The sequence below is a fragment of the Botrytis sinoallii genome, assembly GCF_014898435.1.
Source record: "Botrytis sinoallii strain Bc 23 chromosome Unknown BSIN_023, whole genome shotgun sequence".
Taxonomy (NCBI): Eukaryota; Fungi; Ascomycota; class Leotiomycetes; order Helotiales; family Sclerotiniaceae; genus Botrytis; species Botrytis sinoallii.
In genome coordinates, this window is record NW_024066050.1 from 363,369 (window position 1) to 375,674 (window position 12,306).

At 39.6% G+C, this 12,306-nt stretch overlaps 2 protein-coding genes across 2 annotated transcripts; both read left to right on the forward strand.

Moving 5' to 3' along the window:
* Positions 1-1,347: 1,347 nt before the first annotated feature.
* On the forward strand, positions 1,348-7,370 carry EAF02_009999 (uncharacterized protein). Its single transcript, XM_038906047.1, has 2 exons — positions 1,348-4,225; positions 4,275-7,370. Exons 1-2 carry the CDS (start codon positions 1,963-1,965, stop codon positions 6,749-6,751), a joined length of 4,740 nt encoding a protein of 1,579 aa, XP_038754159.1. The 5' UTR covers positions 1,348-1,962; the 3' UTR covers positions 6,752-7,370.
* A 3,316-nt stretch (positions 7,371-10,686) lies between these two features.
* Positions 10,687-12,071, forward strand: EAF02_010000 (uncharacterized protein; the record flags this gene model as incomplete). The annotated part of the gene is made up of 2 exons (XM_038906048.1): positions 10,687-11,418; positions 12,045-12,071. The coding sequence occupies 2 exons, from the start codon at positions 10,687-10,689 to the stop codon at positions 12,069-12,071; spliced, it is 759 nt and encodes a 252-aa protein (XP_038754160.1).
* Positions 12,072-12,306: the final 235 nt, after the last annotated feature.

The following is a 12,306-nucleotide window of genomic DNA, read 5'->3' on the forward strand; positions in this document are numbered from 1 at the left end:
CCCTCATTCATCCCTAGTATAAGATCTTCATTACCAAATCTCCTCTTGACCTCATCCATCCCTCGAGAATCGAGATTTACCCATTCCATACTCATTCCAATCTTTCATCTCCAATGATTTCATTCTCGAATAATCTTTTTTTCCAATTTCCATTCTTAGTTTTAATTTTAGTGTATGGCGTCAGAGAAGGGAACGAGAGGTAACTCAAATTAAATTGGTTTAATCAAAGACAACTCAGCCTTAAGTAGATCACCAACCTCTTCTTTTTTTGAGTGTGAGAGAAGAAGAAAAAAAAGATGCAAAAATGTCAAGTCAAGTGAAGAAATCATCAGCAAACAAATCAAGCTCAGCTGGACGGCGGGGTAAGTATTATTATAAGTGTGGACTTGAGGAACTTTTTCGTGTTCCATGGGAAAGGAGTTCGAGGCCAATCATCGCGTGGAGAATAAATCGAGGGGCTGGACGCGGTTACATGGGATTCATGGATTGATGGATGGATGGGAGGGATGTGAATATGGATATGGATGATACAATACTATATACTCCCTACGATGAATTCTTTTTATAGAGACGAGAGAAGGAAAGAGAAGAAGGTAAAGAGAAGAGAGAGATAGATAGAGGATAGATAGAGGGATAGATAGATAATAATAAAGATAACGATAAAAGATCAAGAACAACGATTGAATCTCACGACACCAATGGATTCAGCTGTTTATATAAAATGATCAATATCAATAAGACCAGCCATCATATAATATACATGTCATTTGGAATACTAATCAGAAGGAGATCCACAATCACTTGATAGATGTTTGAAGTGTTGTATATACATACTACATACATATCTATCTTCTAACCTCCTACCTCCTACATAGCACAGATCTATACGAATATACTCGAAATGCGCCACAACGCGTTTTTTCCTTTTTAACGTCAAATATGTTGGAGGAACGTGTAGAGGTTGATGAGTACAGGGAGTGAAGAGGAGTGAAGAGGAGTAAAGGGGTGAAGGGGGTGAAGGGGGTGAAGGGGAAGGGAAGAAAGAGAGGGAAGAAAAGAAAAGGTAGAAAAGGTAGGAAAAGGTAGAAAGATAGAAAGACAGAAAAGGTAGAAAAGACAGAATATAAAATATAGATCAAATGATAATATAAACAACTTCAAGAGATTAATAAAAATACTCTATTTGTTATTTAAAAAGGTTATCGACAAGTAATCAAACACAATCAATACCTCATTTATTACCACATTTTACTATATTTTAAATTTTGCATTTTGCATTTTACTTTATTACGCCGGCCTTCTTCTTTATTATTTTTCTCACGTTATCCACTCACTCACTCCAACTCACTCATCAAGTTCATCTCTGCCGCAATAATTTGATATCACCACCCATAATCCCCTCCACTCCACTCCACTCCCCGTACCTTACCAACCCTCCCCAAATTTTATGATACAATTCTTCTCTCCATCTCTCCATCTGTCTGTCTCTCTGTCATCTGTCATCTGCCTTCCGCCTTCCGCCTTTCGCCTTCTGTCTTCTGTCCTCCATCTGCTGTCCATCTGTTTGTCTGCTTGTCTGTTTGTACAATATCAACCACAATCAACCAGTCGGGTTCAACGAATTCTATACCACAAATCAATACCCACCACAAAACACTTGACCTTCTTTTTGATTTAGATTTGTCAAAAAACATCATCACCATCTCTTCAATCAATCAAACAAGGGTAAAAGTAATCATCTGTTCTTTTTGATCTTGTGTTCTTCAACCTCTGCCAAATAATATTGAGAGAAAAGCAAGAAAAAAAAAGGTCATATATTTCATTCCATTCGCCATGAAGGAGGCCACACATTAAAGAGACCCACGATTTCGGAACCATACCATCCATACCATACCATTCATCCTCTCAAATCCCAATCCCAATCCGAATTCAACATCTCAACAACCTCTCAATTCTCCTACAATGGTTCGAGTTACAGATGAGCTGGCTTTGTCCCTCGATCATCTAAATCTATTCTACGCACACGACCCTCATCTTTCAAACCTACCCGTCCTCATATATCATGGTCCTTCTACCACCACCAATTCGACCCTCAATAGTTCACGAATTCAACTTCACATCTTCACCGCTGCAGGTTTTCAATCTTACCAGCGCATAACCATTTCACCAAACTCACCGCTATACGAGTCCGTGAATTATCTCCCGCGCGATAAACAAGGAGATGAATTATGTCGCGGTCTAGCATTCGGTCTATTCAAATATTTCAAAGAGTTGCCAGAGGTGGTGAAGAGTGGATTAATATTACAAGTTGCGAATACGTCAAGGAAACAAAGACCAGGTTCGGCACCGACACTATTCGGCGAACAACATGCGGCAGATTTGGCAAGTTCGATGGTGAGGGTGGAAAATACGCCAGATGTGACGAGAGATATTGAAGCCGCGTTACGGATACAAAATATTAATTATGTGGATGTGGATTTGGTTCTGCCGCCGGGTTCGATATCACCTTTTCAAGAATTGGAGGGAGATTTGGATGAGGAAGAATATCCCGATCTAACCTTGAGGCAATATGGATCATATGCATCATTGGTCAAGGTCTTTGGAGAAGTGGCATTCCTGCCTACGTCAAAATTACGTCGAGCCCCGTCGAAACCGACATCATTGAATCGAAGTAAATCATTTCAGAAGGATCAAAAGATGGCTTTGCGACGAGAGATGGGAGAATTGGTAGATACGGAAGAACGTTATGTGATAAAGATGCATGAATTGGTCAATCATATCGCAGATGATTTTCGAGCCAAAGCCAAAAGTCGAGCATTTGGAAGTTTCAGCCCTTCGGAAGATGATCTACAAAAGCTATTCCCACGATGTTTGGATCGAATCCTACAAATTAATTCCACCTTCTTATCAGCGATACGAAAAGTGATGGATGAAACCGAGGAAGAAGCCATGCAAGATCTGGAAACACCAATAGTCAGCTCCACCTCATCTCGTTATGGTGGCTCGGGTCGTTTGAAGGACCCTACGGGTGCACTGGCCTTTGCCAAAGTCTTACTTGAATGGTTCCCACAATTTTCCGAGAGTTACCAACAATATATCCATGCTAGCCAGGAATTTCCACAAATCATTTCGAGCTTCATGAAGCAGCCAAGTAGCTTCTCAAGTCGGGTACAAGCTACCGGGGAACAACGTCTGAGATCGGCTGTAATTGAGCCGGTTCAGAGATTACCAAGATATAGTCTCTTTATTGATAATATTGTCAATTCGCTTCCAGTGCTACATCCAGCTTTACAACCTATGTTGAAGGCTAGAGATATCATTACTTCGATATGTTCACTTGATCCACCAGCAGCCGACAAGTCACAAGTGGTGAATCGATTGAGATATTTGGTTGACGCTTGGCCTTCTACACTACATCCTCAAGGACGTCTAATCACGGCGGTTGATACGATAGAGTTGCCACCTCCATATCATGTTGAAGTCACGACAGGTAGCAGTGCAGGTATGACCAAGGAAGGTATACTGCTACTCTTCGCTGATTGTATTGTTTTGTTGAAGAAGAATAAGGATTGTTTACAGACCGCTCGAGGTGTCATGGCGGAGATTGATAAACCTTCTGCGCAAACTATGATGGCATCAGTTACCGCAGCAGCTGGTGGACAAAAACATCTCTATGACCTTTCTTTTACTGGCTGGCATGTTCTTGGAGATACTAGGGTTACATCATCTGATGATAATCGATCTATTTGGTTAACTTCCTTACATGAGTTGAAAGACGCAAATATGGGACGAGATCGTAATCAACCTGCTACAGTTCGAAACTTTGTGTTACAAGGGGCTTACGAAGCCAAGGCATCTAGGTTGGGTGAGGAATTGATCAAAGCTAGACTTGAAGGAAGATTCTCGGAGGCTGAACGCGAAACCGATAGATGGAGTTTACGATCGATTAAGCCGGCTGGAATTCATATTTATTGTGCCATTTTTGCTGAAGGTGTTGATGATTTGGTTCAAGGCCGGAGAGGACCTGCTCCTGTTCGTCTAGTTGTTGATCACGAGAAAGGTACAAAGGGTGCTCCTGTGGGTCATTATGGTGTTGATATCGTAGCCAATGTCACAACATTAGCAGGAGGAGAGAAATATAGACTCGAGGTAGATGGACTTAATGATAGGGTGTATGTGGATGAAGTACTTCCTGAGTACTTGATGGTTACATTTGCCAAGAGAGGTAAGAAGTGGCTGCGTGTTATTTTTGAGGACATGACTAACCATTTTAGTAACCGATCTACTTCGACTTCAACATCATATCAGCAATCCAGCCTTATCTGCACCTTTTACCTCTTTTTACTCGAAAATTCTAAAATCTATCGACGTTCTGTGTGAGGGTGATAGATCAAAATCGTATCGACCACATTCTCCTGTCAAAATTCTTTCCAGTCTACTCAATAGTGGTTTCGGAGGTTCACCATCAACTACGAGTCTCAATGGGTTGGCATCTCCCGGTAAAATCTCTCGACCTATGATAATGGGTAAGATCCCATCATTGGAATCACCACAAATCGTTCGAACGGGTAGTAATCGATCTTTACATTCAATCCAAGATTTCTCGGATGGTAAAGGTAGTGTTCGAGCTCCTTTTGAAGAGGGTAGACCGGTCAATCCACTTGTCCGACTGGAGGAAACTTTCACTGGTTATATTGCAGCTCTTCAATCAAGAAAAGGAAACGTTGTTGGAAAGAACTTACGCAATAGAGGAGCTGCTGATGAACTGGCCGTCAATGCTTTATATAACACTTTTATTGAAAATCCGTTCGACACTCGAGCAGCATCTGAAACTTCTTTTGATGTCATTTTTGTGGCATTTGAGAAGTTTCTCCGATTGGCATGGAAGGAACAAATGGGTTCTATCATGTCACTTGATTCTCTTGACGCTCTACAAGAAAGATCTATCAAATTATTCCCTGGAGATTTCAATGAATATGTCAGATTGATATTTGGAGAAATGGCACCACAAAATAGGAGAGCATTTATTGCCATCATCAAATTATTGGCGGATCTCTTGGATGGGTGTGGTAATGATGGTGATCGTGGTTCTCTCACGGTCGCTTTTGCCGAGTTACTGGTCGTTGATGGAGAACCACATAACTACATCAATTTATTGGATCGTGTTGTCGAAGATTCCGATAAATTATTTGATGATCTGGGACCTGGACCTGGTATTGGTCTTGGAGGTGGTAGTAATTATGGTTCCGTGGCAAGTCGATCAATCCATTCAGCCACCGGATCTATTACATCAAATACATCATTGCGAAGAAGATTTGCCGATACTGTCTTTCGTCAAGGTAGTACCAAAGCTGATGCTGATCATCGTCCTTCAGTTTGGAGAACATTGAGTAAGACTACTCGTAGTGTTGCTACTGGAGATCAATATGCATCAAAACCATCCTTAGGAAGAGCTCATTCAATCGAATCACCAGATCGTAAAAGTCGACCAGCATCTCGTGATAGACCTACAGTGATGGGGGCATTTGATGAAAGACCTGGTAGTTCTGATTCAATTGCACCAAAATCAAGGCTTAGTACTATCGGCGCATCACCACCACCTGAAGATTCGAAGGATGATGGTACTACTAGATCATCGAAAAAGAAACGTCGAAGTTCTTTATCTGATCTGAAAAGTTTGATGGCTCAAGCAACACTTGGACCAATGACTCCATCTCCTGAGCAACAACCTGCTACGATTACACCGCCAAATAAAAGAGCAAATTCTCCACCAAGAACTCCATCACCTGTAAAGGTTCTAACCTCTCCATTAAAGATTACGAAAATTCCAGCAAATGGTTCAATTATGGATAGAGATCGATCTTTAATGTACCGAAGTTCACCTGCTCTCAAGGAAAACGTACCTATGATCACATCCCCTGATCGGATCGATCGCAGTATGGGTAATTTAACCGAACGAGCTCAGAATATCATGTCTTCTCTGGATTCTACACCATTTGCATCACCGGTTAAAGAACAATGGCGAGCCGGTCATAACAAAACAGTTTCTCTCTCATCAAACATCCCTACTCTTCGTGGAACCCCTCGTGATCCTTCTCGTCCAACAACATCACACGCAAACAACTTGAATGGAACTACCAAATCTCCTCAACGTCTTCGTCTTCAAAGTCCACAAAAACTTCGCGAACGTTTACAAAATGAAGCCAAAGCAATAAATGAAGCAGAAGCTTCTCTTCAAAATGAGTTGTCTAAGATTGGTGAAGAAATGGCAAAATTAAATGCTGTTTCTGCTATTCCTAGAACTTCAGATATTGCCAGACTTTCTGAAGCCGTTTTGTTGTTGGAGACGAAGATTCCAAATATTGTGAAAGATTTGAATGAGAGAAATGATGCGGTTAAAAAGGAGTTGGAAGTTAGTCTACAGGCGAGTGAGTTCAAGGTTAAAGGATTGGATCAACTTTATAAAGAGAGTAGTGCGGAGAATGAGTTACTTTATGAGAAGTTCAATGCAGAATTGGGGAAGATTGTTAAGGCTTTGAGAGCGAGTAGAAAGGGTGGTGCTGGAGGTGAAGATGGGAATGGTGCGGGTGGAACAATGAGTGCGAAAGAAGAATTGGTTACGAGAATGAGAGAAAGTAGTGAGGAAGCTGCGAGAGTTAAGAAGGAAAATGCTAGGTTGAGGAGAGAGGTTCTTACATTGAGGACTTTGTTGAAGGGACAAGAAGGGGCGGGAACTGGGGCGCCTCAATAGGTGTGAGGGGTGAAGATGAAGATTCGAGAATGTGGTAAGAGAAGTGATGGGAAGAGGTGAGATGAAGGTGACAAAGTAATGAATTATGCCGTTATGTCGTTATGACTTTCTTTTTCTATCGGCGGCAAATATTGTTTTTTTGTCGAATTTAGCATTGTTTTGGTTTGGTTGTAGCTAAACTGGCAGGCGTTCGACCCTTCTTTTTCTCGATATACCCATAGCATTCGTGTATTTGGGTTCTGGGACGGGGATGGACGGACGCATGGTTTGGTTATTGGCAAATGGGGGGAATTTGCATTTAATAGGGGGATGTATGAATGGATGGATAAATTTTGTTGAATTTTTGTAGAGGGATGGATTTGTTTGTGGTAATGGATTGTGTGATGGATTGATTGGAGAAATTATTTGGATGTGCATGCATGCATAATGTTATGATACCAAAGTTTATGTTTTTCATGTTTGGAGGAATGGAGTAGGTGGGATGGGGTGGATAACGACCTGGATTTGGATTGTGGGGGGGATTGGGGAATGGAGGAGATGAAAGGGTGGAAGTGATGGTGATGGATATGGAGATAGAGATGGAGATGGAGGGGGGTATTAGCGAATAATAGAAAGGGGAAGGGAAGGGGAAAAATAAGAGTAGATGAGATGAGATGAGATGAGATGAAATAAAATAAATCAAATACATTTTTGGTATATGTGTGTGGATGAATGTATTGTGTGTACAGTATTATTTGATGATGTTGAGGTTGATGATGTGGGGGTTGTTACTAAGTATCAGTAGAGATTAGTTAGGAAACGAAGTAGGTGATTGATTATTTGGATTGGAGATTGAAAGTGGTGTGTTTGTGTTTGAAGGAAGGAGGATATCGGAGAGGGGAGAATGGATGATGAATGGGATGAGGTAGGATTTGGGAGTGTGGTTGTGGTTGTGGGAAATGGGGATTGTAGAGAGACAGCTGGAGTTATGTGTTAAAAACCACCTACTGGAGCGGATTTGATTCTATAACCTGGAAGGTAGTGTTTGATTTGGGCTTGTGTGTTATGTTTTCTTGATTACCTAGCGGTGTCAGGTGTGTTTTGTAATATGGGGGTGTGGGTGTGGGAAGGTTTATATGATGTGGTGTGATATGTGTGATGTGGTGTATGTGGATGTGGTTAATGTGATGATGAGTTGGGTGTATCTAAGTATTGAATTTTGAGGGATTGATTTGTTTTTGGATTGATTTGGATGGATTTGACTGGATTGCGTACGGTTGGTTGCATGAGGTTCATGGCTAAGTAAACGAATAAATGGAAAATGGAAAATGGAAAATTGGAAAATGGAAAAAAAATCTAATTTCTAATTCTATTTTTAAATACTAAATCTAAATCTTAAAAAGATATAAAAAATGATTAAAAAGAAAATATTGATTTTTAAATAAATTAATAAAATCAAAATTATTTGAAAACTTATAGAAATAAAAATATAATTTTTTTTAGAAAAAGAAAAATATTGAAAATTGAGAATTAAATATTAAGAATTTAAAATTTAAAATTCAAAACTGATTTTTTTGTTTTGGAAAAACAAGATAATTAGACTTTGAAAAATAATCAGATTTAGAATTTAGAATTAAAATTAAATTCTTTTTTTGGATCTTATAAAAATTAAAATTAGATTTTTAAATTGAATTAGTTTTTTTTATAAAATTAATTCTTAAAAAACAATTCTTTCAAACTTTATTTTCTATAGAAATTAGAAAGAAAAAAATCTAAATAATATTTCTAAAATTTAAAAAAAAACTAATTAATAATAACAAAAGAAAGAGAATTATTTTTTTCAAAAAAATAAAGAAATGAAGGAATAATTTTGAAAATGTAATATTTAATATTTAATATTTACTTTTTCGATTTTCGAATTTTGATTTATTCGTTTACTTGATTATTAACCTTATTAATCAATCGTATGCGGAGATAATTATAGTCGTCTTCTGATGAACATCTAATGACAGCTTTTATTATCGGTATATGAAATGAGGATTGGTTACTATCATTACTCGAGTATTCGAATCCTTGTAAACGTGACAATTCTGATGTAATTCTTTCCACCCGAAGTATTATTCTTCATCTCATCCAGCACGCTGAGGATTAGTATGCCGGTATATCTCAGTACGGACAACTATTCATACCTGATAAATCTTTTTGTTTCGGTGGAGAATCATGTATGGTACGTGTGGGTAGAAAAGAGGTGTCTTTATTATTAGGATGACCGGAGTTAATACTACAGAGACCTAAAATTTACACCCAAGGTATTGGTTTCAAAACTGGAAAGGACACATAATGCTCATAAATTGTATGGATTTCCAGCTTTTAAACACAGAGTTCACCTAGTATCATTACTGTCCGACAGACAAACTCTTGACCCAAGCAAATATAACTTATTAAGCAAATCAAATAATTTCTACTCTGCTTTTAAAGTTCTCACCCAATGACGAGAAAATTTAAACATCCTTTACTTTTGGTCGTATTCAATGTGGAAATGTATTTACGAATAAATTATAGACTTTACTACCATCATTCTGGACCGATTTTTGAGGTATTTTCTTCCGCTGGATTACGGTGAGGCTCTTAATTAGCGTTATGATCGCCGCAGGGAATCAAGGCCGAGCTGCTAACCGAGGGTGTGCCGAATGAACTCCTATGCACCCCAGACTCAGGCGTGAAAGAAATCGTCTGTATAAATTATGAAGATATCAAATATTTGAAAATTTTGTGATGAGAATCAGGTTTCAGTCGACTTGGGTATCTGGTTGTAGGGTAACGATGTCAAAACGTGGGTTTTTGGAAAGAAGGGTTCACTCACTCTATCTCACCTAACCCAGATCTGCATCTCACTTAACCCAGATCTAACTAAAGTTGAGCGCTAGATCGCCGTACCAACAATGAACGGCCAAATTAGGGTTCGACTTCAGTAGATAACGCTTGATTAAAGCAGCCATCCAAGAATATTGTAGAGTATGTCAATGAGAGAAAAGCGTCAAGTATCTGTGTACCAATTCTCAAATCAAAATGCCTTTTCATTCATTTGGTATTAATTTTGAATAGAATTAATCCAAATGAAATTGTCGTTCTTGTTCTATTTTGAGAGTGTCAACTCCCGCTCTTCCCGTACTTTTCGCGTGACATTTACTCCTTGACAGAATTGTCTGTGCATCCAAGCGTTCATGTACCAATACCCTTAACGGAATCTGGAAGATCAACCCGACACTAGAGAAGTTTGACGAATATTTCGACCAATTCCTGGATGATGTTGGATACAGTTATGGGAAAATCAAGGATCTCAATCCAACTATAATCATTAAGATACAATGGACCACTTGGATTGATCTTGGGTCCGAAGAAAAGTGGAATTCATCGAGAAAAGATCCAAGCGAACGAATGAAAAGGCGTAGAGCTCTTCACTTAACTTATGGTCATCATCAGAGAAGAGACGGACTGCTATTTTCTTTCTGGTAGAACATATACCCTCGTGACCACACATGTTAATACACACAAGCGTCGGTTGATATCAACTCTTCTCTTCCGTCCCAATCTTCTTTCTCTTAGGCCATTCATTAGTAGATTTTATCTCTTGACATAGTAGTCCGCGGTCAACACTCCAATCTCGCTTCACTATCATTCAATTAGTATAAAAACCATACGTGTCCCCCTCTCCTCTTTCTCCGAACTTGATACTCCAGTTCTTTGTGCGATAACAGGAATCCGAGAGAATAAATCGTGCTCGCATTGGTACGTGTTACGAAAGAATCTTGATACCTTGCTGTCTTTTACTCGATTGAATACTAACCATACTATTTGGAGCAGTAGCAGATTTATTGAAAGCATCAAGCTTCCTGTCGAAACATTTCCCTGCCAACTACATGGGTCAACCAATCAAATTTTTTCCAACAGCCAAAATGGATCAACCAGTCAACAGTAATCAGGCAGTCGACAACGATCAAGCAGTCGACAATAACCAAGCGGTCGACAACAATCAACCAGTCAACAACAATCAACAGGTCGACAACAATCAACAAGTCGAAAACAATCAACAAGTCGACAATAATCAACCGGTCAATAGCAATCAACCTGGTCCTCCAGCCCCAATGAACCATCGTCCTCGTCTCGCTCGACGAAATGCCGAGGAACATGTTCCTCTTACATTCCGAGCTCAAAGAGCCCGTTATCACGCTATGATTATGGCTGAAAGACCGATCGAGTATCCTACAATGGCTGCGAGAAATGTTTCTCACATTGGCGCTGCCCAGGTCACTGGAGATGCTCAGAGTGTTAGTAGTGCTCAAGCTACTGCTGGCGGTGTTCAAACTGTTGGCAGTGCTCCAGCTGCTGGCAATAACCAAATTGTTCAAGCCACTCAAACTGTTGAGATCACCGTTCACCCTGCTAGAGTTGCCTTGAATTCTTTGACAGTCAACACCGTCACTACAACATCCTCTGCAAGCACTATCTTAAGTTCTACATTTATGAATGTTCGAGTCTTTGATGCTTCGAGTACTTCATCTTCCTCTACAGGTGGCAGTTCTGTCGCCACGTACGGAAGCTCTAATGAGCATGACGGAAGCCAGGAAGGAGCGAATGACTATGTAGTTGTTGATCAGGTCACCGGATCATCTTCAAATGGTGATATGGTATGTTTAATTTTCTATTATTCTTGTTACTCCTACTTTCTGCTATCTGCCATATTTGCAAGTTGTCATACCCACTATTCTGTTTTGTTTTCAACATCTCTTCCACGACCTCGAACTTGAGTTTCTGATTCAATGAGAGTATTCACAATCCCCTTCATTTCCTTCCTTCTCCCCCTCCTCCAAACCCCGAGAGAAATTACAAATTATTCATTTTTTTTTTCATTTCCAATCCTTTAGTTCAGGAGAGGAGTGTGAAAGGTCCGTGCTTTATATAATATCGTATTTCCGCAAAATACCCAATTCGATGAGACGGTTTGGTTGTGAAGAAGTTCTTGACAAGAACCTTGGGATAATGCATTCACTCCCTGAGATTTCCTGATCATCCATCTCAGAGAACCCACATAAAAAGGGTGAATACAGGGGAGTTGCTCATTTATGTAGACCTCAATGAGAAGTATGTTGTCATGGTTACCTCCACTTTTTAGCCCACCACCAGCAAGACCGGAGGGTAACTAAAAGAGAATAATCTCATTAGTTTGCACTGTATCCTGATTTCCTTTCTCCCTTTTTTTACTCGAAAAAATCTTGGAACAAGAAAGTTAAAAGCTAATAATGATTTCAAAAAGAACAGCGCCGTCACCCGTGATCAATAAAGTTTTTTTGACAGCATCGAGACTGGCTGATAAATCATTCGACGATCCCGGCAATAGAGAGGAAGAGCAACAAAAGGAGGGATAGATTGAGATTTCGAGAGAGTCTTTTTGGTATGGCGTGATGAATATCTGATGTCGACATCTCAGTCAAGATATCCGTTACAACTACCTTTAGGATACTCGACTTCTTGATATGACTTTGATGAGTCATTCAGTACATTTTTTGCCTTTTAAT